Here is a 25,895-nt window from a genome sequence, read left to right on the forward strand (position 1 = left end):
CTGTCTGGCATTCAAGTCCTTCATGTTCTGAGTTTGTAACCAGAGAGAGTCTTCAGCCCCTTAGCACAGGACCTGACATATAATTAGTGATGTGGATATTTGTTGAATGAATAAGTGGCTGAGTAAATGAATTTTACTTCTCTAACCTGACCTCTCTCTTCACCCCTCTATCCAGAGCCACACTTATTCTCACTTTTAAATGCATTTTTGCATGCACTGCCCCTCCTTCCTAGAATGCCCACCTCTCTCCAAGTCATGGTGTCACCTAAAGGAAGCCCTCTCTGACTGTGCCAGCCTTCTGTGATTGTCTCTCCCCCTCCAGCCTTTCCCTGGCAGCAAGTACACACTAACTACCCTAACATGGGAGTTGTAGTTCCTGGAAAACAGGGGACAGCCTCCTCTTTTTGCCCCCTACTGTCTGCCTCAGGTTGTGCAGGGCCAGGTACTAGCTCCACAAAGCAGCAGGGGCCTGGAGTTGGGATCCCTGCCTCAGTCCTTCTAAGAGCAAGTGGTTTCACAGTGGAGGCCCAGCCCAGGCTGCCCTGAGTAGTAAGGCAGGGTGGCCTCAGGGGCAGGACACAGCTTCCTTCCCATGTTCTCCTGCAGAGAAGCAGCGGGAACTGGCCCGGAAGGGCTCCCTGAAGAATGGCAGCATGGGTAGCCCTGTCAACCAGCAACCCAAGAAGAACAATGTCATGGCCCGAACAAGGTAGAGGCCCTCCCTATCCAACCTGGACCCTGCCAGCCAGGATCTATTTCTGCTGGTCCTGAGCCTCCCTCTTTTCCCCTGCTCCTCAGGCCCAGCTCCTCTCTGAGAGGAGACAGCCTTAACAGGATCCAAAGTGGGGAGGGAGGGAAGGAAGGAAGTGGTGGGGCGGGACCTAACCCAGTCCCTTGCCAGGTTTCTATGCTCCACTTGCCACTCTAACTCCCAAAATTCTTCACCCAGGCTGGTTGTCCCCAATAAAGGCTACTCCTCGCTTGACCAGAGCCCCGATGAGAAGCCACTGGTAGCCCTTGACACGGACAGGTGTGTATAGGGGTTTGGGGGCAGCTGGGCAGCCCAAAGGAACCTGTGTAGCACAAGTGGGCTATACAAGCCATACCTGCTCTAATGTCAGAATTGGGGTATTCTTCAGCCAGAATCTCTCCAAGGGTGAATTCTCCAGGGATGGGAATTTTTTTACACCAGGGACTAGGGGTTGAAGAGAGGTGGCAGAGAGAGGAAAGGGGGGCCTGCGCTGTCTGCTGTCATCCTGGGACAACTGATCCAACGGTTGTCCCTAACTGGCCTGTGATGTTGTCTCTGGACAGCAGAATATGATGCTTAATGCCCCATCCCCTCAGGGAGGAGCCCTACTCCCTGGAAAACACCTGGCTACGCTTGGACTTTGGGAACACCCTACAAGTCAGGGTGATTTGAGTCTAGAAAAACAAAAGATGAGAAGGAAGGGGGTGAAAGGAGTAACTGCTATATTTAGAAGGAGGTTAAGGATAGCAATTGATTTTAAGGGTGGGGCTAGGGAACTTGTCTTTAAATTCCTGCATTTGCACAGCAAGCACAGTTTGTATTGAGATTTTGCTATTTGGAACTATGAGGGAGGTGTGGGATGCTGACTAATGGGAGGTGGGATTGTGGAGAGTTTTCTATTTAATTTCTTGGTATCACTTTCCCTCTCTTTCCTCCATGGCCAGCGATGATGACTTTGATATGTCTAGATACTCCTCCTCCGGCTACTCCTCTGCTGAGGTGAGCCCCTACCCCTTCTCACCCTAAACACCACTGGGCAGGATTATCGCCATCAGGGGGAGGGCTGGGGCCAACGCCCAAGTACAATGAAAAAGAGGGCTGGGCAGGGCTGGGTGGTGCCCTGCACAGGGTGGGCCTGGGATAGGATGGAAAAGAAGTGGTTACTGGCCTCAAGTGCAGGGAGCCTAGGGTTAGGAGTGGGGCTTTAGATTGCAGCAGGCCATTTAAATAGAACAGGTGTAAAATACAGGTGATATCCTCTAGTAGCCGGCCTGAGATAGGGACAGGACCAGAGGTGTGAAGTTGACCTTAGAATGGGGAGGGATGACTAGAAAGAGAGGCCAGAGGTGGAGGAGGGCGCCTAGGCAGGAGCGGGGCCTGGGGGTATGGACAGATGCGGGACAGAGCGGGGCTGATATCCAAGGCACCAGCTGGACCAGGGCACAGACGGCCTGGAGTGGCTGCAGAGCCGTGGGTGGTGCCTCCCTGCCGCTCGGGCCTGACCTCCCTCCCCTTTGCCTACAGCAGATCAACCAAGATTTGAACATCCAGCTGCTGAAGGATGGCTATCGGTTAGATGAGATCCCCGACGACGAGGACCTAGACCTCATCCCCCCCAAGTCCGTGAACCCCACCTGCATGTGCTGCCAGGCCACGTCCTCCACCGCCTGCCACATTCAGTAGCGGGTGGGGCTGCTGCGGCCGCCAGGGCGGGGCCGCCAAGGGCTGGGTATGACGGGCAGAGGCCAACCCCTCCCCAGCTCGTCTGCCTGCCCCCCGGCCCCACGCCCCTACAGCCGCCAACCTTGTATAACAGTCATTGCTTCCTCCTATGGTAGGACGTGTACCTCTGTGTGTTCATGGAGCCGGAGAAACCAAAACCGGGTCTCTCTCCACCCGGGAGCTGAGGAGGGGTGGGGGCCGTTTGTTCAGTTACCTGGGGGAACCTCACCCAGCACCCTGCCCCACTTCCCAGGGCTGCAGTCCGGTGGCCAAGAGAGAAGACTGGACGGGAGGGAGGTCAACATTAATTAGTGGGGGGATCACAAAGCCAGGGGCTTGGCCCCACCCCAGCGAAGCCATGAACCCCCCAGCCCCGGCCTCAGCCTAACCAGGAAAGGGGCTCAGAGGGAGAAAGGCCCAGGGCAGTGGGGATGGGTCTCAGCACCTCGGAGCCCCTTTCACATGCCCCCTACCGGCCCATGTTTCTATTTGCATTTCCCCCTCCTCAGATGGGAAGCCTGGCAAAGCTGCCCAACCGGGTAGTGCCCCTCACCCATCTGATCACTGCCTTCTTCCTCCTCTTGCCCCATTCACCTGCTTCCTTGCTCCCTGGGAGTGGGGCAGGGTAAGGTGGGCCTTAGAGACAGGCTGAGGTTTGGGTGGTGTGATCTGTCCTCATTGGCCCCTCACCAATGCATCTATCTCTCTGCCACCAGCCCACCCCACTCCCACCCTCACCTATCCTTCTGCTCATTGGTCTCAATCCCAGGCTGGAAGCAGGGAGTAAGGCTGGCCTCCAATGGCCCATTCCCCTCATCCCAGCCCAAGACCCGGGAGGCTGCTTCCCAGTAAGAATCCAGGAGCAAGCTTTGGAGAATCCAGTGGGCTGAGTGGCTCTATGGATGTGGTTGTTTGGATGTGGTAGGGAGTGCTTAGCAGAATGTGTGTATATCTCTGAGGCTGTCAGGGGGTGGGTGTGTGTGTGTCTCTGTTGGACCTCTCTCCTCAGTCTATTCCTGTCATAGATGTGGGTGTCCCTGGTGGGCAAGTGCCTGTGTGGTCTGTTTACAGTGCAGAAGGCGGCTCAGCAGTGCAATGGGCTGACAGCCTTAGACCAGGAGTCAGAAGCCTGGGTTTTGGTTGTAGCTCTGGCCCCTCCCTGTGATCTTCAACAAGCCACTTGCTTTCTCTGGTCTTCAGTTTCCTCAACTAGAAAATGAACAGCAGCTGAAATTATGTTTAAGATCCTTTTATACCTGAAAGAGTTTCTTCATAGGAATTTCTGTGGTAGGGAGGGGGTGATCTCTGTGTGTCTCTATAGAAAGGGGAAGGGGCAGTTCCTATCAGGACTGTGTATGTCTGAGCACACGTGGCTCTGTTTGGGATTACGTGTTTTCTGTGAATGTGTATGTGTGTTGGGGGGTATCTATTGTGTGTGGCTGTATAGGGTGTCTGTAGGTCAAGATGTGTATACAGCTGCTTCTGCTATTGCTGGTTTAGGGGAGGGTTCCGGAAAGCTGAGGCTGAAAATCAAGAGGGAAGAGGTAAGGAAAGCCCTCCTCTGGAGCTGGGCAGTGTAGACCTGACACCATGTGAAGAAAAATGAAAGCACAGATAGCCTAAAACTGCACAGGCCTGTGCCCACATACCTTATAGCACAGGCCCAGGTGGATCATCTCATGCTAACACCCCACATGTGCTGCTGGATCCACTCCCATGGATCCACTCACATGCTGCAGGCATGCCGTAGATTCACCCACAGCCCACTCTCTGGACACCAATCCTGGGAGATGGCAGCTGGAATGGGGAGCAATGAGAGGAGGGAGTGAGGCTGTTGGCTTAGGAAGGGTGGCACCTCTCCCTGCATCATACCCAGGAAGTGCCAACTCCAAAATATTGGGGTGCAGCTTACCACCCCCCACTCCTCCAACCCATCCCTACCTCCTCTAGTGCCAGGGACCCAAGTTAGATGATGAGAAAATGCCAAACAAAGGGAGGCAAGGACAGAGAAGGTACCTGCAGGACCCACAAGGCTCATACTGGCCCCCATCTGAGCCCACCTCTCCCACCCAGATCAACATCCCCCCAGCCCCTGTGCCCCCATCATCTGGAACCCAGAGCCAGGCCTCCCACTACCACCACCACCACCCCGGGGCTCCTTGATTCACCTTTCTAGAACATGGGTACCTCCTCTTTTTGGGGGCTCATTTAGACTGCTGCCTTTGCTGCTGACTTGCTGTGTGACTCGGGCCCATTGTTCAATCCCTGTGGCCCTTAGACACCAGGGAAAATCTCCCTCCCACAGGACATACTAGTTCCCTGGCAGGCAAGGGCTTCCAACTGAGGCAGTGTATGTGTGGCAGAGAGAGGCAGGAAGCTGGCAGTGGCAGCTTCCGTGTCTAGGGAGGGGCATGGCTCCCTCCTTCCCTGTCTGGGAGGTTAGAGGGAAGAATCTAGGCCTTAGCTTGCCCTCCTGCCGCCCTTCCCCTTGTAGATACTGCCTTAACACTCCCTCCTCTCTCAGCCGTGGCTGCCACCCAGCCAGGTTTCTCCGTGCTCACTAATTTATTTCCAGGAAGGTGTGTGGAAGACATGAGCCGTGTATAATATTTTTTTTAACATTTTCATTGCAGTATTGACCATCATCCTTGGTTGTGTATCGTGTAACATAAATAATGATATTAAAAGCATCAAACAAGCCAGCCTCAGCTCCCTCCCTGGGGTGTGGGCAAGGGGCAGATGGGCTGGGAAGCAGAGAGAACCAGTCCTCTGGGCACACATGTTACTCCACCTCCACCCGTGGGTTCCCAGGCATGCCACTGACCTGCTACATGACCCTGGGTGAGTCACAACCCCTCCGAACCTCTGTTTCTCTTCAACAGTGAGAAGCCTGACCTAGAAGATCTCCAGAGGCCCTCTGAACTCTTAGATATTGGGCTCTTTTGATAGACTTGAGGCAGGAGGGGGTCAGGATCAGGGAGGGAATTAGACCTCCTCACCTTCCCGGGGATGGGGCTGAGTCAGGTGATATCACAATGGGCAGTGCCCATCCTGGAGGGGACATCAGTGTGGGGTGGGAGCAGGAAGGCTGTTGGGGAAGGAAGCTGAGAGATCCTCTGCAGGAGGGGATTACAGCAGCTAGGGGCACCTGCCAGGCTGGAGGTGTGGGTTATCTAGGGGAAGGGTGGTCACTGATGTCCAGCAGGAGCCCTTGACAGGTAGAGCCCATCACAGCATCTCCAAGACCACACCATGTTCCTGTTCTCCCGTAAGACCAAGACCCCTATCAGTACCTACAGTGACTCCTACAGGGCTCCCACCTCCATCAAGGAGGTCTATAAGGACCCACCTCTATGTGCCTGGGAAGCCAACAAGTTTCTGACTCCGGTAAGTGGGAGATTGGCGGGGAGGGGCAGGCCAGAGCGTATGGCCAGTCTGGATGCCTGGCAATGTGTGTAATTATTTGTAGCTTTGTGTGTGTGTGTGTTTTATTCATTTACCTAGGCACAGAATTTACAATGGTATGTAAAATACCACAAAATCCTGCCTTCATGGAATTACATTGGGGTAGGAGGTAGGAACAGGCAGATAATAAACAAGAAATAAACATGAGTTTTATAAATTCTTCAAAAATACTGTAAAGGAAATAAACAGAGTAGTGGAAGTGGAAATGGAAAGGGAGGGCTACTTAGGTCATGGAAAACCCTCTCTCAAGGTGACAATAAACTGAGACTGGAAAGATGAAATAGAACTAGCCACATGAAGAACTGAAAGAATAGAAGAGCTGAAAGTTCCAGACGAGTGATCAGAAAGTGCAAAGGCCCTGAGGCTGCCTATGGAATAGGCCAGAAACTGTCCTATACACATGCCTTTAATGTATATGTATCACAGTTTCCTTGCGTCTGTGCTTGAAGATTGGTGGCCAGGTGGGAGGAAATCTGTGAGTCTAACTGTGACTCTGCCTAAGAGAATTTATCTGTGTGTACCATCCAACAAAACTTTGCTGAGTATCTTCATCTGTAGGCAACTCAGGATACAAAAGGGAAAGGCCAGACCTTGCCTTTGAGGAGCCCACAGCAAACAAGTGAACAAAGTAGAGTTGCCTGATGTGGAACATGCACCGGCAGAGGTGGAGAGCCAGAAAGGGGAGAGCACTGCCCAACCTGAAGGGCAGATCTACTGAGGGATCCAGGAGGAGGAGGCTTCCAGCAGAAGAGAGTCATGAGAAAAGGCAGCCTGTGGGCAGGGACCTACCAGAAACGGAAACTGCTAGAGCAGGAGAGTTTAGTCCTTGGGTGAGGGAGGAGTCTCCAGACCAAGAAGGGCCTCTCTGGCGATGTTTAGGAGCGTGGACATAAGGCTCCAGGTTTTTGAACCTGGGAGGAAGAGTCATGGTTCAATTGTGAGTTAGGCCACTCTGGCCGCAGTGTCAGGGAATTGCAGGGGCTGGGGTTGAGGGCAGGAAGGCCAGCGAGGGGTAAAAGATGAGGAAGGAGGATGTAGGTAGGAGATAAGGCGATTGTCACAGTGAAAAAATGAATTTGTTGAATAGGAGACAATTTTTTTTTTTTTTTTTTGAGACAAGTCTGGCTCTGTCGCCCAGGCTGGAGTGCAGTGGCCGGATCTCAGCTCACTGCAAGCTCCGCCTCCCGGGTTCACGCCATTCTCCTGCCTCAGCCTCCCGAGTAGCTGGGACTATAGGCGCCCGCCACCTCGCCCGGCTAGTTTTTTGTATTTTTTTAGTAGAGATGGGGTTTCACCGTGTTAGCCAGGATGGTCTCGATCTCCTGACCTCGTGATCCACCCGTCTCGGCCTCCCAAAGTGCTAGGATTACAGGCTTGAGCCACCGCACCCGGCCGACAATTTTTTTAAATAATGTATTTTGTCTAACTACAAAATAAATATATGCGCAATGTAGAAAATGCTGATAACTCAGAGACGCACAAAGAAAAAAGGTCTAAAATCCTACTACCTAAAATAACCATTGTTAATATATTATTATATGCCCTTTCAGGAAGCAAATATTGTTTATTATAAAAAATAAAATTTATTACAAAATGGTGTATTTAAGGAATCTTATTGAAAATTTAGGTTCTTTATAAAATTTTGCTAGTATAATCATTCTTATACATGTATCTTTGTACACATTTCCAATTATTCCCTTAGGATAAATTACTAGACATGAAATTATTGGAAGAAAGGATATACACATTTTTAAAACTTTTGCTATACACCTCAAATTGCCATAATAAGTAAGGGCTGTAACAATTTACATTTCCACAAGCAAAATATGAGAGTGCCTGACTTCTATACTCAATAGGAGGAAATTTTAAAAAGTAGATGAACAGATTTTGGTCACCATCTGGATGGTGAGGGGAGAGATTAGGGTGACCCTTGAGTTCTTGGCTGTGGCAACTGGAGGAATGCTAATGCTATCAACTGAGGTTTGGAATAGCAGATTAGAGATTTGGAGTTCATTTTAGGACAAAAATATTTGAGGATATACAGGAAAAGATGTTCGGCAAGTAGTTAGATACAGTTATCTGAAGCAAAGGAAAGGTCTGGGTTATAGATAGAGATCTTGAAGTCATCATCATATAAATGGTAGGTGAAGTCATAGGAAGAGATGAAATTGCCGAAGAAGAGAGAGAAAATGGCCAAGGACATAACTTTGGAGAATATAAATATTTAAGGGTAGGTAGGTAAAGGAAGAAAAGCCATAAAAGAAGACAGGGAATTATTGCCAGAACACTAGGAAGAAAATCAAAGATAAACCAATAAATACAGCATTATTAGCCAAAGATCAGTGTCAAGCGTTAGTGACAGAGAAAGAGATCTCTTGGATGTAATGACTCTTGGTAACTTAGCCAGACAGCTTCAGTGAATGGTGAGGAGTGAAAGTCAGATAGCAGTGGTATTAAGAATGAAGGAAAAGCCAGGCATGGTGGCTTGCGCCTGTAATCCAAGCACTTTGGGGGGTTGAGGCAGACAGGCAGATTGTTTGAGCCTATGAGTTCAAGACCAGCCTGGGCAACATGGTGAAATCCTGTCTCTACTAAAAATACAAAGATTAGCCAGGTGCAGTGGCATGTGCCCATAGTCCCAGCTACTCGGGAGGCTGAGATGGGAGAATCACTTGAGCCCAGGAGGTTGAGGCTGCAGTGAGCCGTGATCACACTACTTTACTCCAGCCTGGATGACAGAGCAAGGCCCTGTCTCTTTAAAAAAAAAAAAAAGAATGAAGGAAAGGCTTCTGCTTTTGGCAGTGTTGTGGTCTAGAAACTCTGAAGGGCCCTCCTGCTTTGAAACAACTTAAGTTCTGAATAAAAATTATTTTGTGGGCCGGGCGCGGTGGCTCAAGCCTGTAATCCCAGCACTTTGGGAGGCCGAGGCGGGTGGATCACGAGGTCAGGAGATCGAGACCATCCTGGCTAACATGATGAAACCCCGTCTCTACTAAAAATACAAAAAAAACTAGCCGGGCGTGGTGGCGGGTGCCTGTAGTCCCAGCTACTCGGAGGCTGAGGCGGGAGAATGGCGTGAACCCGGGAGGTGGAGCTTGCAGTGAGCCGATATCGTGCCACTGCACTCCAGCCTGGGCAACAGAGCGGGACTCCGTCTCAAAAAAAAAAAAAAAAAAAATATTATTTTGTGTTGGACTGTCATGGAGATGAGTGGTAAGTATAGTTAAAAAGACAGGATTATCCTGAGGACAAATGCCATTATTAGCACTACAAACAGGCATTTAAGCCTTAAACTAGCTGAAAGATAGAGGAATTAAATCTGTAAATTCCAAACTTAACCAGAAAGTTTCATGTCTCTGCCCCCCAGCATACACATACACACACACACCCCCATGAATATTTATCTTCAATGGCGGAAAACATCCTCAGTGTAGGTTTCCAGGTATCCTTTGAAGAAAGGGCAATTAAACATGAGCTCACAATAAGAGATAAAAGAAAACAAACACCATATTACAGAATCTGCAGACACAACAAACAATAAACTTAAACTCCCAAGAATTTCAGATATTAGAATTAACAGTTAAATAATATAGAATAATTGGGCCAGGTGCGGTGGCTCATGCCTGTAATCCCAGCACTTTGGGAGGCCAAGGCGGGTGGATCATGAGGTCAGGAGATTGAGAGCATCCTGGCTAGCACGGTGAAACCCTGTCTCTACTAAAAATACAAAAAATTAGCTGGGCATAGTGGCGGACGCCTGTAGTCCCAGCTACTTGGGAGGCTGAGGCAGGAGAATGGCATGAACCCAGGAGGCAGAGCTTGCAGTGAGCCGAGATCGTGCCACTGCACTCCAGCCTGGGTGACAGAGCGAGACTCCGTCTCAAAAAATAATAATAATACAGAATAATTAGGATTTTTTTAAAAATGTGAAATCTGGACAGGCATAGTGGCTCACGCCTGTAGTAATCCCAGCACTCTGGAAGGCTGAGACAGGAAGATCACTTGAGGCCAAGAGTTCAAGACTAGCCTGGGCAACATAGTGAGACCTTGTCTCTATTTAAAAAATAAAAATAACTAAAAATATGAAATCATTAAAATAAGCAAGCAATAAGAGATTATTTAAAAATGAGTAGACAAATGTAAAAAGGAACTGAATAGAATTTTTAGAAATGAAAAATGTATTTGCTAGACCAAAAACTCAGCAGATGGATTAAAGAGCAGAGTCAACACAGCTGAAAAGTCCAGTGAAATGAAAAATAGACTGAAAGAATTTTCCCAGAATGCAGCACAGAGAGACAAAGAGATGAAAATATGAAAGAAACATTAAACGATATGAAAGACAGAATGAAGGCCGGGCGCGGTGGCTCAAGCCTGTAATCCCAGTACTTTGGGAGGCCGAGGCGGGTGGGTCACGAAGTCAGGAGATCGAGACCATCCTGGCTGACATGGTGAAACCCCGTCTCTACTAAAAATACAAAAAACTAGCCGGGCGAGGTGGCGGGCGACTGTAGTCCCAGCTACTCGGAGGCTGAGGCAGGAGAATGGCGTAAACCCGGGAGGCGGAGCTTGCAGTGAGCCGAGATCGCGCCACTGCACTCCAGCCTGGGTGACACAGCGAGACTCCGTCTCAAAAAAAAAAAAAAAAAAAAAGACAGAATGAGAAGATCCCACACACATCTAATGGGAGTCTCAGAAGGAAAGAGCATAAAGAACAGGCATTATCTAAAAAGAAAAAGGCTCAGAATTTTCCAGAACTAACAAAATAAGTGAATCCACACATAGAGAAAAAAATAGAAGAAATTCCACAGTTAGGCACCTCACAGTGAAACTGCAGTTCACCAGCTTAAGAGATGACCTTAAAAGCAGACAGAGAAAAAGATATTTTCAAAGTGTCATCTTTTCAAAAACCAAGGAAAGATAAGACATTTACAGGCAAACAAAAACGAAAATGTTTACTACCATCAGGTCTATATACAATAAAGGAACTTCTAAAGGATATACTCTGGGGAGAAGGAAAATGATCACAGAAGTCTGAGATGCAAGAAGGAATGGTAAGGAACTGATAAACATGAGGTAAATTTAAGCAAACATTATAGAAAATAATTATAATGGCTTTTAATTTGTAATATTTAAAGGAAGAACTAAAATATTAGAAAACTATCATTGGCCGGGCGCGGTGGCTCAAGCCTGTAATCCCAGCACTTTGGGAGGCCGAGACGGGCGGATCACGAGGTCAGGAGATCGAGACCATCCTGGGTAACACAGTAAAACCCCGTCTCTACTAAAAATACAAAAACTTAGCCGGGCGAGGTGGCAGGCGCCTGTAGTCCCAGCTACTCGGGAGGCTGAGGCAGGAGAATGGCGTGAACCCGGGAGGCGGAGCTTGCAGTGAGCTGAGATCCGGCCACTGCACTCCAGCCTGGGTGACAGAGCGAGACTCCGTCTCAAAAAAAAAAAAAAAAGAAAACTATCATTTAAGTTGGAATAGGACAGAGTTAGGTGTTCCTAGATTCTCCCATTGTTCTAAAGAGAGCATAAGATATTACAGTTTTGTACTGTCAACTAGCTGGAACTATAATTGCAAGAATTCCCTTTGCTAAATGTTTCCCAATTGGCCATGAGAGAAATCTGCATATTTGGAAAGCATAAATGAAAGAATAGCCATTTTTACCCTCTGAAGATTGATGTGGGGTACCAAGCACTGTGGCAGCTTATGCACAATGTCGCTGATTTAGTACTTCACCTTATTGCCATAGGGCAGCATTTGGCTACAACTCCTCTAGCTCCCACTGGATCTCCTTCAGCCTCTCTGGGTCCTGGGCCAGGTGTATGTGCAATTCCACGGCAAAGGGCACCAGCTTGTCCTGAAGGCCATCCATATCATCAGTGTTGTAGGTAATGAGACAGATGCAAATTCAACTTTGTCCTCCTCATGAGTTCCAGTTTGTCCTTGCTCTTACCCACTTCATATCCAGTTCTCCTTCCTGATGCCAGCCACTGACTTCAGGCTTAAAAATAGATGCAAAGAAACAGCTTTGCAGAGTTCTTAACCAGTATCCACAATTGTGTAAAGTCTCATCTCTCAAGTAAATCCCTTATGCTATATCACTAAAAGTGGTTTCTCTGATCCAAATTTGACTGATATGGATACAATAAAAAAAAACTGAGTAAGCTAAAAAGTAACAGACAAAAGAGATTTTCATATTAAACACACACACACACACACACACACACACAGTTTTTAGATGGATCACTACAAAAATGACAAAGTTTCAATTCACCAGAAAGATATTATAATTACAAACTTGTATTGGCCTGATAGAATTACTAGAAGGACCTGTAATTCTAGCACTTTGGGAGGCCCAGGTAGGAGGATCATTTGAGCCCAGGAGTTTAGGACCAGCCTGGACAACATAGCAAGACCCCATCTCCACAAAAAAATTTAAAAATTAGCTGGGTGTGATGGTGTGTGCCTATAGTCAGGAAGCTGAGACAGGAAGATGGCTCGAGCCCAGGAGTTTGAGGCTGCAATGAGCCACAATCACACCACTGTGTTCCAGCCTGGGTGACAAAGTGAGACCCTGTCTCAAAAACACAAAAACAAAAACAAAACAAAACAAAAACATGCCAGCCTGAGCAACAAAGCAAGATATCATCTCTACAATTTTTTTTAAAATAAAAATAAAGAATTACCAGAGATGGAGAAATTGGCAAAATATACCATATTAGATTGTAACACACTACAATTACTGATAGGTCAAGCAGACATCCCCAACCCCCAAAAAAAGCAAAGATCTAAAACTCTTGAAATATAATTAATATACTTGATTTATTTAACATAAATAAAACCCTGAACCCAACAACTACAGATTTAAACATACAAGGAACATGATAAAGTTGACCAAGTACTAGGTTATAAAACAAACATAAATAGAATTCAAAGATTGACATCATGCAAAATAACTGTCTCTAACCTCAATGTAATAAAATTACAGATCAACAAGAAAAAGATAACCAAAATCCTTTGTAAGTTTAAAATTTTGAAAAACACCATTCTAAATAATAGGTCAAATAAGAAATCAAAACAAATGGAAATATACTCAGAACTGAAAAGACTGCATATCAAAACTTGTGGGGTACAATAAAAGTTGTAGAGGAAAACCTATATCCCTAAATCCTTGTCTTAAAAAAATGTGAAATATAAATTACCTCAGCATCAAACTTAACAACTTACAGGGAAAGGAATAAATGTAAAAAAAATAGAAGAATGGAGATAATGAAAATAAGAGCAAAAGTTAAACTAGAAAGCAAAGATTCAACAAGATGAACAGGCAAAAGTTGGTTCTTTGATAAGGCTCATAAAATAGACAAATCTCTAGAGAATTAAGAAAACCAACCAGGCACGGTGGCTCAAGCCTGTAATCCCAGCACTTTGGGAGGCCGAGACGGGCGGATCACGAGGTCAGGAGATCAAGACCATCCTGACTAACACGGTGAAACCCCGTCTCTACTAAAAAATACAAAAAACTAGCCGGGCGAGGTGGCAGGCACCTGCTACAGTAGTCCCAGCTACTTGGGAGGCTAAGCCAGGAGAATGGCGTGAACCCGGGAGGTAGAGCTTGCAGTGAGCTGAGATCTGGCCACTGCACTCCAGCCTGGGTGACAGAGCGAGACTCCATCTTAAAAGAAAAAAAAAAAAAAAAAAAACAAGGCACAGACAAAAGAAGGGTCTAACAATGGATGTAGAAAAAAAAAGTAAGAGAATGTTCTGAACAACTTTATGCTAATAAAATTGAAAACAAATGGACAAACACTAGAAAAATAAAACTTGCCAAACCAGTTCAAGAATTGGAAAAAATCTGAATGCTCCTATAACAATTTAACAAAATTAAACCAGTAATTTGAAAACTTTCCACAAAGAAAACACCCAGCATAGATAAACAGTTACATTCTTCAAATGCTCAAAGAACAGTTGTCTTAATCTTATACAAACTGTCAGAGAACAGAAAAAAAGAGGATGCTTCCTAACTCATTCTATGAACCCAGCATAACTTTGATACATTAATCAAGAAGGCCAGGTGCAGTGGCTCACACCTGTAATCCTAGGACTTTGAGAGGCTGAGGCAGGAGGATTGCTTGAGCCCAGGAGTTCAAGACCAGCTTGGGCAACATAGTGAGACCCCTTCTCTAAAAAATAAATTTAAAAATTAGCCAGGTGTGGTGGCACGCACCTATGGTCCCAGCTGCTATGGAGGCTGAAGCAGGAGGACTGCATGAGCCCACAAAAAAAATTAATCAAAAGTGTATAAGAAAATAAAAGTATACAGGCCAATTCACTCATAAATACAAAAGCAAAAATTCTAAATAAAATATTAGAAAACTGTATCCAGCAGTGTATAAAAAATAATTTGTGATGGTTACATTATATTTATTTCATAAGTGCAAGGATGGTTTAACATTAGGAAAGTAAATATCATTCATCACATTAACAGATTCAAGAAAAAAAGATCATTTCAAAATATGCAGAAATGGATATGAGATCTTACTAAAAATTCTTGAACTGTACACTTTGAATGAAGTTTATGGTATGTAAATTATACCTCAATGAAGCCATTTTAAAAAGATGCAGAAATAGCAGTTGCTAAAATGTATTACCCATTTATAACTAAAAAAGAAAAACTTTGCAAATATAACCTGATAAAAAAATACCAAAAATATACAGCCAACATTATTCTGATTAAATGTTAGAAGCATTCTTTTAAAAGTTGGAATCAAGGCAAGGATGTTCACTACTTCTATTCAGCATTGTACTGGAGGTCCTGGCAAGGACACCACAAAAAAAGTAAAAAGATATAAGAATAGGAAAGGAAAAAACAAAATTGTCATTATTTGCAGACAATACAACTGCATATATAGAATCTACAAATTGGCTGGCCCAAGGTAGTGAGTTATCTCAATTGATTGTTCACAGTCAGTTACAGATCAAACTCCTTGTTCCACTCTTTCTCTCCTTCTCACTAGTGTGCTGGACTAGTCTTAGAAAAAAAAAAGAATCTACACACATTGTTAGAATAATTGGATAAATATTAAAAGTCAATCACATTTCTTCACACAAACAAATATTTAGGAAGCATAATTTAAAAAATATACATCATTCATTCTAGCATCAAAAAATAATTAGAAATCTAACGATGTGTGTAAAACTATATGGATAATATTATAAAACTTTATTGAATACTTTTTAAAAACTACTTAAATAAATGGAGAGAGATAACATGCTCACGAATGGGAAGAGTTACTATCATAAAGATTCAGTATCACCAGACGCAGTTCTCAGCACTTTAGGAGGCTGAGGCAGGCAGATTGCTTGAACTCAGGAGTTCAAGACCAGCCTGGGCAATATGGTGAAACCTCATCTCTACAAAAAATACAAAAATTGGCAGGGCATGGTGGCATGTACCTGTAGTCCCAGCTACTAATTAAAATCCCAACAGGATTTTTTGAAGACTTCAACAAACTTTTTAAAATTTATAGAGATGGGCAAAAGTTCAAGAAATAGCTATAACACACTTAAAGAAGATGAGTTTTCCAAACTCCTGACAGATTAAATATGGAAAGTAACACTGTTTTGTGTTTACAAGGAAATACAGAACATTGTCTCCATTATCTGAGAGTATGGATGAATTTCTTAAACAATTCACAGAAAGCACTGACCACAAAAGAAGAGGTTCATCAAGAAACTATAAAGAAAAGTAAAAGCCAGGTGCAATGGCTCACACCTGTAATCCAAGTACTTTGGGAGTCTAAGGTAGGAGGATCACTTGAGTTCAGTAGTTCAAGACCACCCTGGGCAACACAGGGAGACATCTTCTCTACAAACAAATTAAAAAAAAAAAATTCAGCTGGGTGTGGTGGTGTGCACCTGTAGTCCCAGCTACTTGGTAGGCTAAGGCAAGAGGATAGCTTTAGCCCAGGAGGTAGAGATTACAGTGAACTGTGATTGTGCCACTGCACTGCAGGCTGGGCAACAGTGAAACCCTGTCTCCAAAAAAAAAAAAAAAAGACAGAAGTCACAAACAGAAAAGATATTTGCAACATGTATAAGTGCCAATAGTAAAGGACTAATATACAGAATATATAAAGAATTATAATTCTCTTGGTTAAAATTGAACACGTTTTGACACCCTCCTAAAACCCCTCTAAAACTACAGTAAATGAATATTTAAGAGAGAAACTCACAAGGATAGTGAGAAGGAAGAGGCAATGGCAACACAATTTTGGAAGCTGGAAAAGATGATAAATAAGTAGTAACTGACTTAGCAGATCTGAGAAAGCTAAATCTAAAGCCAGCAATGGAAAAACCAAGCCATAATTCAACTTAAAACTGCAGAATTTCTGAAAGGCTCAGGAATTGGTAATCCTAGGCTTCTCTGGAACTGAGGATGGGACAGGACCAATGCAAAAATAAGGATTATTTGAAAGCTGTTAAGAAGTAGTTAGGCCAGTCGAGGTGGCTCATGCCTGTAATCCCAGCACTCTGGGAGGCTGAGGTGGACGGACCACCTGGGGTCAGGAGTTTGAGACCAGCCTGGCCAACATGGTGAAACCTACTCTACTAAAAATACAAAAAAAAAAAGCCGGGCGTGGTGGCAGGCGCCTGTAATCCCAGCTACTTGGAAGGCTGAGGCAGGAGAATCACTTGAACCCAGGAGGCAGAGGTTGCAGTGAGCCAAGATGGCGCCATTGCACTCCAGCCTGGGTGAGAAGAGAGAAACTCCATCTAAAAAAAAAAGCAGTTAAACCCACTAATCACCCCTTCTATTTCATGCCACAGGGTAACTGCCCACCTCTGTCTCTGCTAAAGTCAGGAGACTAATTTTTGGCAAGGACCTCAGGACTAGGGATACCAATTGAGGACAGGGTACTATTTTGAAAACAAGTGAACCTCTATATATTAAATGCTAAAATCCCCAGCGCAATCTTCAGCACTAGATTCTCAGAACATTGGCAGCTAAGTCATTAACCTCAGGCCAAAGGTTGAAGGAGTCTTTTCTGAAGAATCTCATCAGCCAAGAGGAAAGACCTACAGATATTGACATTAGAGTTTGCAAAACATTGTCCAACGAGATCATCCTACAGTGATGCTGATGGTGGACAAAGCCCACACACAGCTCAAAGCCTTCAATAAGCTTTTATAATCTGCTACTTATCAACAGGAGCAGACAAAGAGGAAACATCTGGGGAAAGCATCTAACAGAAAAATTGATGATGTCTATGAATTCTTCTAAATGACTGTTTTGTTTTTGTGTGTGTATGTGTGTTTAGTGTGTAAGTGGGTATATCTGAGTGTGTATGTATGAATATTCATCTATATGTGCATCTATGGGTGTATCTGGGTACACAGGGCTGTGTGTGTGTGTATGTGTGTGTGTGTAAAGCTCAGAGAAATGCTGAGTCACAGGACCCATGCACCCACATCTGCCATATTCTGCCCTCCACCCACATAGAAGTGTGAATGTGCAGGATCTGCTCACAGAATAATGTCAGCTGGGCACAGTTGATCCCAGAAGCCCCTGAGCAGAGAGGTTTTCAGGATGGTTGGAGCACTGAGAGCAACCAGGTCTCAGCCTTGGCCAAGAGAAGGGCGATGTGTGGTGGCTCATGCCTGTAATCCCAGCATTTTGGGAAGCCAAGATGGGAAGATCCCTTGAGTCCAGGAGCTCGCCACCACACCCAGCTAATTTTTGTATTTTTAGTAGAGACAGGGTTTCACCGTGTTGGCTAGGATAGTCTCTATGTCTTGACCTCATGATCCGCTAGGATTACAGGTGTGAGCCACCACGCCCAGCCGGGAATTACATTTTAAAGTAGGTGCCCCTCCAGCACTGTCCTTCATTTTCCTTAAGATGCCAGATTCCCAGAGAGCCTTTCCTGTCCAAGACACCTACATACGGCAGCCAGCTCCCAGGGTAGCCCCCTTTTCTGAGACTACAGATTGTGCCAGGGCCTGATGCACTGTTGGCAGAGACCCAGTCCTGCTCCCAGGCAGCATACAGTCTAGGAGAAAAAGGGAAGGTATATGTAGCTCTGACCTTCATGAGCTCCCCGCGAAATGGCAGAAATGAGAAAGTCAGAAAACTACTCTGACTTAAGGCCACTGCTTGGCTCCAAGCCCCAAGCTTGGATGAAAAGAAAGGAAGAAAGAGTAATTCAGACAAGAGAACTGTGCAGAGGATCCAAGGCTGGCATGGGAATCCCTCTGACATGGGGAGAGGGGTTGGGAGACCCACCTGGGCTGACTTTCTCAAGAGAGGCTGGATCTAGTTCCAGCAAGAGCCCAGGGCTGGGGTCTCTATGCCCCTAACCACTTCTCCCCTCTCCCCTTGCCCAGGGTCTGACTCATACCATGGAGCAACATGTGGATCCCGAAGCCTTGCAGAAGATGGCCAAATGTGCTGTACAGGACTACACTTATAGGGGGCCCATATCAGGCCACCCCTACTTGCCTGAGAAGTACTGGCTTTCTCAAGAGGAAGGTAAGGCCTCCCCTTTGCTGACCCCTAAAATGACGCCCAACCTGAACTCAACCACCTGGATCCTGACCTCCATCCTGATTCTCTTTTTTTCTTTGAGACGGAGTTTCGCTATTGTTGCCCAGTCTGGGTGCAATGGTGTGATCATCTCGGCTCACTGCAACCCACTTCCACCTCCCAGATCCAAGTGATTTTCCTACCTCAGCCTCCTGAGTAGCTGGGGCTATAGGCATGTGCCACCAGGCCCCGCTAATTTTTGTATTTTCAGTAGAGACAGGGTTTCACCATGTTGGCCAGGCTGGTCTCGAACTTTTGACCTCAGGTGATCCACCTGCCTCGGCCTCCCAAAGTGCTGGGATTACAGGCCTGAGCCACATGCCCGGCCTCCATCCTGATTCTATGTCAACTTTATCTCCACCCATGACCTAGATATCTTCCCTAACCACCCCCCACTCCCAACCACCTGACCTGACCCTGGCCCTGGAGGAGATGACCTAGGCCCTGCCTTTTGGGGTTCTTCTCTGTGGGGAAAAAGAAGCTGGAAGGGCCCTGGGTCCCATACTTAAGAGAGTTGGAGAAAGGATTAACCTCCCACAAACAGATCCCTCCAAGTGCATTCTGGATGCCATCTCCTCCCATCTTCCCAGCCACCCTCCTCCCATCAGCTCCCTCCATCTCTCCTGCATCCCTCTGCCCCACCACACCTCTTTCCCTCAACCTGGAACCTTCTCTAGTTTCTTCCCAACTAAAAATTATCTCTTGCTCCTCTCCTCAATAGCCTAGGTTCTCAGAAACGTGGTCCATACTCACTGTCTCTATTTCCTCACCCTTTCTTATACCTTATGAGAAACTGTCTTTCTCATTTGCTTGGATGTCTATAATCTGTCTAGCTGTACATTCGAAAAGAATGTACAGCTATGACTCTGGTCTTATTCACAGCTGTGCCCTTCCATCGAGCACAGCGCCAGGTTTCATAAGTCTTTGTGGCATGGACTGAGAATTCCCAATGGAAGTTGGGAATGTGCATCTCCTACAATGAAACGATAAATTGCTCTTGCGTGGCTCTGATTACCAAATCCACAGGACTCTGCAGTCTTTACCCTCTGAGACCTTTACCCTCCTACACCAATGAATTGCACTCTTCTGACCACTCTCTACTTGTTTTGTTGTTGTTGTTGTTTTGTATGTTAATCCTCCAGGACACATGCTATGACCCCACTCTATTTCTTGAAACAACTTCCTCCTCAGTTTATCTGATGCCTCCCTTTCCCGTGCATCCACTGTGGAAACATAGGGTTCCTCGGGATGTTATCCTGCACCCTCTTCTCCCCTTGCTCCTCCTCCAAGGCCATTTGATTTAACACAAGGCTTTAATTACTGACAGCTTCAAATCCTAATTTCCAGATTTGTCCTCTCACCTGAATTCCACTCTTCTTCATATGCTTATAGTCATCTTGACCTGGATGTCCCCAAACACCTCAGTTTCAGTATGTGCAAATCGCCATCCCCGAACTCCAAATCCCAGCACTCCACCTCTCCCCTCACATAGCTGCTCTTTGCTAGGGCTTCCTCCACACCGTCTCACATATGTATTCTTTCAGACTGTTGGATCATGGAGGGCCTTGTAGGACAGGCTTAGATGACTGGGGGCTAAGGGGGACAAACCCTATAGGGTTTTAAGTAGGAGAATGTCTTGGTCAAATTTTCATTTGTGAAAAAGTACCACAGCTGCTATGTCAAGGCTGGATTATAGGATTTCAAAGGTGAGGCAAGGAGAATAGTAGAATAATCATAATAGTTTTTTATGTGCCAAGCATCATTCTAAATGTCTTACATATACTAACTTATTTAAACCTCACAGCAACCCTGTGAAGTAAATAGTACTATCATCCCCATTTTAAAGTTGGAGAAACTGAGACACAGCAAAATTAATTAACTTGGTCAAGGTCACACGATAACAATTGGCAAAACTGAAATTTAAACACAAGTAGTCTATCTGCAGAGATAGGTATCTATTAACCAAGACATTATATTGTCTCCTGGTTAAGGTGCTGAGAAGATATGAAAGTGAGATCATGGGGTACTGGAAGACAGAGTAGATTCAAGTTATTGATTGATCAATTGATTGATTGAGACTGAGTCTTGATCCATCACCCAGGCTGGAGTGCAGTGGCACAACCTCGGCTCACTGAAACCTCTGCCTCCCTGGTTTGAGGGATTCTCGTGCCTCAGCCCCCTGAGTAGCTGGGTTTACAGGTGCATGCCAACCATGCCCAACTAAGTTTTGTATTTTGGTAGAGACAGGATTTTGCCATATTGGCCAGGCTGATCTCAAACTCCTGATCTCAAGTGATCTTCCTGCCCTGGCATCCCAAAGTGCTAGGATTACAGGCATGAGCCACCTTGCCTGGCCAGATTCAAGTGATTTTGAAGGAGGCAGAATAGGCAAACCTTGGAGCCTAGAGTAGAAGATGAGAGAGAGGGAGGAATTGGGAAGAGGCCCCTTGTCCAGGCTGGCTGATTCAAAAAGGGTAGTAGCAGGATGAAAAGTGGCTGGCACAGTGGATTCAGACTAAACTCAGAAGGTTGCCTTAGGTGGGACATGGGCTACATCTCAGTGTTTAAGACAATTGTAGGCCTGGCTGGGTTTGGGGTCTGGCTTGAGGACAGTCTGTGAGGGTCAGCTTTGTGCCGGGAATCGGAAGAGAAACATGTAGGGGATCCCAGATCCTGGAGTAGAGTAAGAAGTAACACTATTTGACATCTCCACTCCTATTATCCAGCAGACAAATGCAGCCCAAACTACCTGGGCAGTAACCGGTACAACACATGGAGGATGGAACCTTACAACAGCAGCTGCTGTAACAAGTATACCACCTACCTTCCTCGGCTGCCTAAGGTATCTACTGCACCCTGCACAGATGCCTGGGGACTGGGACACGCATACCCCACCACCTCCCAAACCACAGTGACTGATATTTCACCATTAGGTCATCATTGCTTTCCCAACAAATGCACCAGGGCTCTTCCCCATCTGTGAAACTAGAGTTTGTATTTTTTTTTTTTTTTTTTTTAGATAGAGTCTCACTCTATCACCCAGGCTGGAGTGCAGTGGCACAATCTCGGCTCACTGCAACCTCTGCCTCCTGGGTTCAAGCAATTCTGCTGCCTCAGACTCCCGAGCAGCTGGGATTATAGGCATGTGCCATCACACCTGGCTAATTTTTGTATTTTTAGTAGAGTCGGGGATGTTGCCATGTTGGCCAGGCTGGTCTTGGACTCCTGGCCTCAAGTGATCTGCCTGCATCGGCCTCCTAAAGTGCTGGGATTACCTGCATGAGCCACTGCGCCCGGCCGGGTTTGAATTTTTTTAGTTGCAAAAGGAACCCAGAAGTGGGGCTGTGCTGGCCCCCTGGCTCTCAGTCTCTGGGGATTGGGTGCCCTGGGCCCCAATCCCTGGCTGGGCTCTGTAGGGACATGGCTGGTGTGCACTCCATGATATGCTACTTTTCCGAAGCTTGCCAGCTGGCCCCTCCCCATATAGTCTGGCCCCTGTGATACTGGGGCTAGCCAAAGAGTCAGTGATACACTGCATCTCCCTGCTCCACCTTCTCCTCCTTTGTGATGTGAGCACAGACGGAAGGAGGAAGACCAAGGCTACTTAGTAGCAGTGCAGATACAGGAGAGTCTTCCAAGGACATAGGAGAAGGTCCAGCCACGGCCACAGACTCAAGGGCACCCGAAAGGACCCAAAACCAGAGCCGGGGCTCTTAACTGCAGGCTGATGGCTGACCCTGGGTTGATGAACCCTTTTGAATTAGAACTTCCTCAAGAATCAGAATCTTTCACAAGTTCTTCACGGAATGGGCAAGCAATATTGAAAACCCCCTATTAGAGAGACACCCAGACACAGCTAAACAGAGTCAGCTAGACAAAGAGGGGTAAGATCAAAGGCAAACGCTGAGACAGGATTGTCACAGGCCAAGGAGCCAAACCTCATGCACCTTCAGCTCTCCCCATCCCACCCCGCCCCTGTAGGCAGCGTAAACACGTTGCCAGGCGACAGCCGCAAACACTCAGAGCCCTGGAGAGGTGGGGAGCTGCTGAAGGGCGGGAGAAAGCGCGGCGTGGCGATAGGTCTGGGTGTTCTGGGAGGACCCCTAAAAGGGAGCAGCTCTGCCAGGTCAGAGCTTGAGGTAGCATGTGTGCCACTTCCAGGAGGCCGGGATGGAGACAGCAGTTCGAGGAATGCCCTTGGAATGCCCTCCTAAGCCGGAGCGGCTCAATGCCTACGGTAAAGAGTGGTAGTGGGGCGTTGGAAAGAACGGGTGGGGAGGGTAGGGGAAAGCCGGGAGGAGGGCGGGATGGGGACCTGAAGTATGGGTAGGAGGCCGAGGGTCCTGGAGAGGATGGAACCCTGAATCTGTCCGTCCCTGCTTTTGTCTCCGCCTCACTCTGTGACCCGGCCTCTTCCCATGCCTGTGCATCTGTCTTGGGGTCTCCTGCGCTGGGGACCCGCGGGCGCAGAGCGCGAAGTGATGGTGAACATGCTGAACTCACTGTCGCGGAACCAGCAGCTGCCGCGGATCACGCCCCGATGCGGGTGCGTGGACCCGCTGCCCGGCCGCTTGCCCTTCCACGGTTACGAAAGTGCTTGCTCAGGCCGCCACTACTGTCTGCGTGGGATGGACTACTACGCCAGCGGGACGCCCTGCACCGACCGCCGCCTGCGGCCTTGGTGCCGGGAGCTACCGACTGTAAGGTTCGCAGGGCTCCGCCCGCCTCAGCCGGGCTCCACCCCACACAAGCCCCGCCCCAGAACCCCGCCCGCTTCCAGCTCGGCCCGCCTCAGTGCCGGCCCCCAGCCTGCTCTAGCACCGCGCGGCAGGCTCTCGACGCCGCGCCGTGTCCCGCCCTCGGGCTCCAAGGCCTGAACTAACAACTGAGGCGGGAGAACCAGCACGAAGGTTACTCCAAGTCCCCGACCCCTGTCCCTCTCAAACTGGGCTCAAGGTCAGCCTGGCCTCTCTATGTGCTCTGGAGGTCCCGCCGGAGGTTTTTGAGGAAGAAACCCCGCACATCAGTGGCATCCTCTTCCCACATCTCCTTGGCCCTGCCCCCTTCCCTAGACACCTGGCCCTAGAGACGCAGGTTCTAGCCTGTGGAGTGCCCTGCGTTCTCAGAAAAATGTCCTCTCTTGCTGGGCCCCCGTCACCGTCGGTAGTGGGTGCGGTCATTCGCGGGGGCTACGTGAGCCAGGAAATGGTGACCACTTTACCAGAATGGCTCTGGCCTCCTCGGATCCCGCACCATCTGCGGAGGTAGCCACTCTCCCGTGTTATTGCTAAGAAAACCGGTCCGAGCGCACAGCTGGAGCCCAGACTGCAGCGCGGCATTCGTCCTGCACCCGGCGGCAGCCAAGCCTGGGGGAACTTTGTCCGCGGTAGCCCTGAGAGCTGTGCAGTGGGGGTCCGTAGTGATCCCCCGCCCCTCTCCAGGCCGAGAGAGCCTGATTCATTGTGCAAGACTGAGTCTTGTCCCTCTCAAAGGCATAGGGGAGTGGGAAAGTGTCTGAGCCTCTAGGAAGCTCAGAAACGATGCCTCATCCTAGTGCTGGAGAAATTGCTGTCCAGTGGCGGGGATCCGGTGGTTCCAGGTCCTCAACGACCGGAGCCCAACCCTCCCCAGGGACCAGCGCTCTTCCCTGAACAGCAGAAATGAGGCCTTGCCGGGAGGGAGACTTCCAAGGGGGGTTCCCGAGTCGGTGCTGCAGTGGGGGTTTTGAAGGGTGAGAAAGGAGAGGAGGATTTCCGAGCCTTGAGACGGACACCTTAAGTGCCGCCCAGGGGCTTGATCTAAGTCGGGGGATGAGAGTCAAAAGGCCCAACCCCTCCCTGCTCGCGGCTTCCTTCTTCTCCAGTTGTGTACCTCCCTACGAGCACCGGCCCGGAATGCAGTGTGCTGTTACAACTCCCCCGCCGTCATACTACCCATATCCGAACCTTAGGTAAGTCTAACGGGCACACACTCATTTGCACACGCACCCTGAAGTTTTGGTGAGGCGGGGGCTGGGGGAGGATGGCTGGTAGATGGGATGAGAACGCCCCGCTGCGGTGCACTGACAGGCAGATACCACCAGGGGGAGCTAGTGCCATGGAGCAGTCAAAGGTGGTAAGGACAGAGGACCTTAGGACAGGGCTGGGAGGCCTGTATTGAAGGGTTACAGGTTGGCAGTGGGCTTACAGCCAAAGGCGTTGGGTTCAGAGCTTGAAGTAACGAGTAAGAAGTCGATGTTAAGGAAGAAATATTGGATATCAGCAACTTAACAGTAGAACCTAAGGTCAGGAGGTCAGTATTGGAACCCAAGTTCAGTGCTATAGGCAAAGTGTAGGGATAAGGTTAGCATTGCAAACTGGAGTCAGATATTCACTTTGACATATGAGGATCCAAAAGGGCTGACCCATCTCTTCCTGTAGATGGGACACAAGTCACTTCAAGAAGTCTGGTGGTCCCCAGAGAAACAACTATGTTATCCATCCTGAGTTTGTGTCTGAGACCTATCCTGACTATCGTTGCTGGTAGAGCCTGGGCTTGCTGGGCCACGGGGACAGAGCAATAAATAAACTCTTCACCCCCAAAGCCTGCCTCCTGTGTCCTTACCCAGCAGAATCTGGAAGTGAAGGGCCTGTCACTCGGGCCTCTACCAAACCCCTTCAACTGAGATGCAATTTTTCTCAAAGTCACCCTTCCCTGAGCCCTTCCAACCCCATCATCTCAGTATGTCCCTGAGTGCCCTCCTGACACAGAACAGTAGCCCTATATCCAGCTGCTGTCCTACTCCCCTGCATCCCAGAGCCCAAACGAATGTGTCCACCCTGCAATGCAGGCAGGAGCCATCTACTTCCCACCCCACGAAGACCCTCCAGCTAACATTTCTTCAGTATGCCCCCAAACTTAGATGCCCTCCCACTCATCAAAGGACCCAGGATCCTTCCTTCCACAGTCAAAGCCGTATCCCTACACCCAAAGCTCTTGATCTTTGCTTCCAGGAGTCCCTATCACAGCCTCCCAAAAGCCTCTCTGTGCTCAGACACCCTTGCTGCAAAGGTGTGTCCCCCATTCCAAGTCCAACTGGTGAAAACATAATTTTGAAGGGTCTCATGACCACGAAATTTCAAGTTGCAAAACAAAGCCCTGTTTCTCTGCCCCTCAGGGAGCGAGAGGGGCCATTCTAAAATCTCTGGGATCTTCAGTATTTTCCTTTCTGCATCAATTGATATGAAACCAGCTAGGTCCAGTGGCTCACACCTGTAATCCCAGCACTGTGGGAGGCTGAGGCAGGAAGATCACTTGAGCCCAGGAATTCGATAACAGCCTGGGGCAACATAAGGAGACCCTTTCTCTACAAAAAGTTTAAAAATTAG

At 47.7% G+C, this 25,895-nt stretch overlaps 2 protein-coding genes across 13 annotated transcripts in view; both read left to right on the forward strand.

The window, feature by feature from the left end:
• Window positions 1–5,175, forward strand: part of FAM219A (family with sequence similarity 219 member A) — a 59,067-nt gene extending 53,892 nt beyond the window's left edge. For 4 of the 7 annotated variants that reach the window (XM_050760847.1, XM_050760851.1, XM_050760849.1 and 1 more), the window contains exons 3-6: window positions 607–709; window positions 950–1,030; window positions 1,696–1,750; window positions 2,276–5,175. In XM_050760847.1, the coding sequence (XP_050616804.1) occupies window positions 607–709; window positions 950–1,030; window positions 1,696–1,750; window positions 2,276–2,434 (398 nt within the window). In that variant the 3' untranslated portion in view covers window positions 2,435–5,175. The remainder of the gene's footprint in view (window positions 1–606; window positions 710–949; window positions 1,031–1,695; window positions 1,751–2,275) is intronic. The other 3 variants (XM_050760848.1, XM_050760852.1, XM_050760850.1) reach the window with 1 other exon arrangement.
• A 148-nt stretch (window positions 5,176–5,323) lies between these two features.
• Window positions 5,324–25,110, forward strand: C15H9orf24 (chromosome 15 C9orf24 homolog). Of its 6 annotated transcripts, none has more exons than XM_050760818.1 (7): window positions 5,324–5,860; window positions 18,330–18,474; window positions 21,255–21,370; window positions 22,690–22,765; window positions 22,999–23,233; window positions 24,392–24,478; window positions 24,948–25,110. In XM_050760818.1, exons 1-7 carry the CDS (start codon window positions 5,726–5,728, stop codon window positions 25,051–25,053), a joined length of 900 nt encoding a protein of 299 aa, XP_050616775.1. In that variant the 5' UTR covers window positions 5,324–5,725; the 3' UTR covers window positions 25,054–25,110. The 6 variants fall into 6 exon arrangements, with proteins under 6 accessions (XP_050616775.1, XP_050616778.1, XP_050616776.1 ...); XM_050760821.1 differs by having other exon boundaries at window positions 22,999–23,074; XM_050760819.1 differs by having other exon boundaries at window positions 21,258–21,370.
• The last annotated feature ends 785 nt before the right edge of the window (window positions 25,111–25,895 follow it).

Source organism: Macaca thibetana, chromosome 15, assembly GCF_024542745.1.
Source record: "Macaca thibetana thibetana isolate TM-01 chromosome 15, ASM2454274v1, whole genome shotgun sequence".
NCBI classification, from domain to species: domain Eukaryota; kingdom Metazoa; phylum Chordata; class Mammalia; order Primates; family Cercopithecidae; genus Macaca; species Macaca thibetana.

Excerpts from the sequence above, each read along its gene's own strand:
- C15H9orf24 (XM_050760818.1), top strand. The coding sequence starts at position 5,726 with ATGTTCCTGTTCTCCCGTAAGACCAAGACCCCTATCAGTACCTACAGT. Across the intron at positions 21,371-22,689 it reads ACCTTCCTCGGCTGCCTAAG|GAGGCCGGGATGGAGACAGC; the intron begins GTATCTACTGCA and ends TGCCACTTCCAG. Across the intron at positions 24,479-24,947 it reads TACCCATATCCGAACCTTAG|ATGGGACACAAGTCACTTCA; the intron begins GTAAGTCTAACG and ends CTCTTCCTGTAG.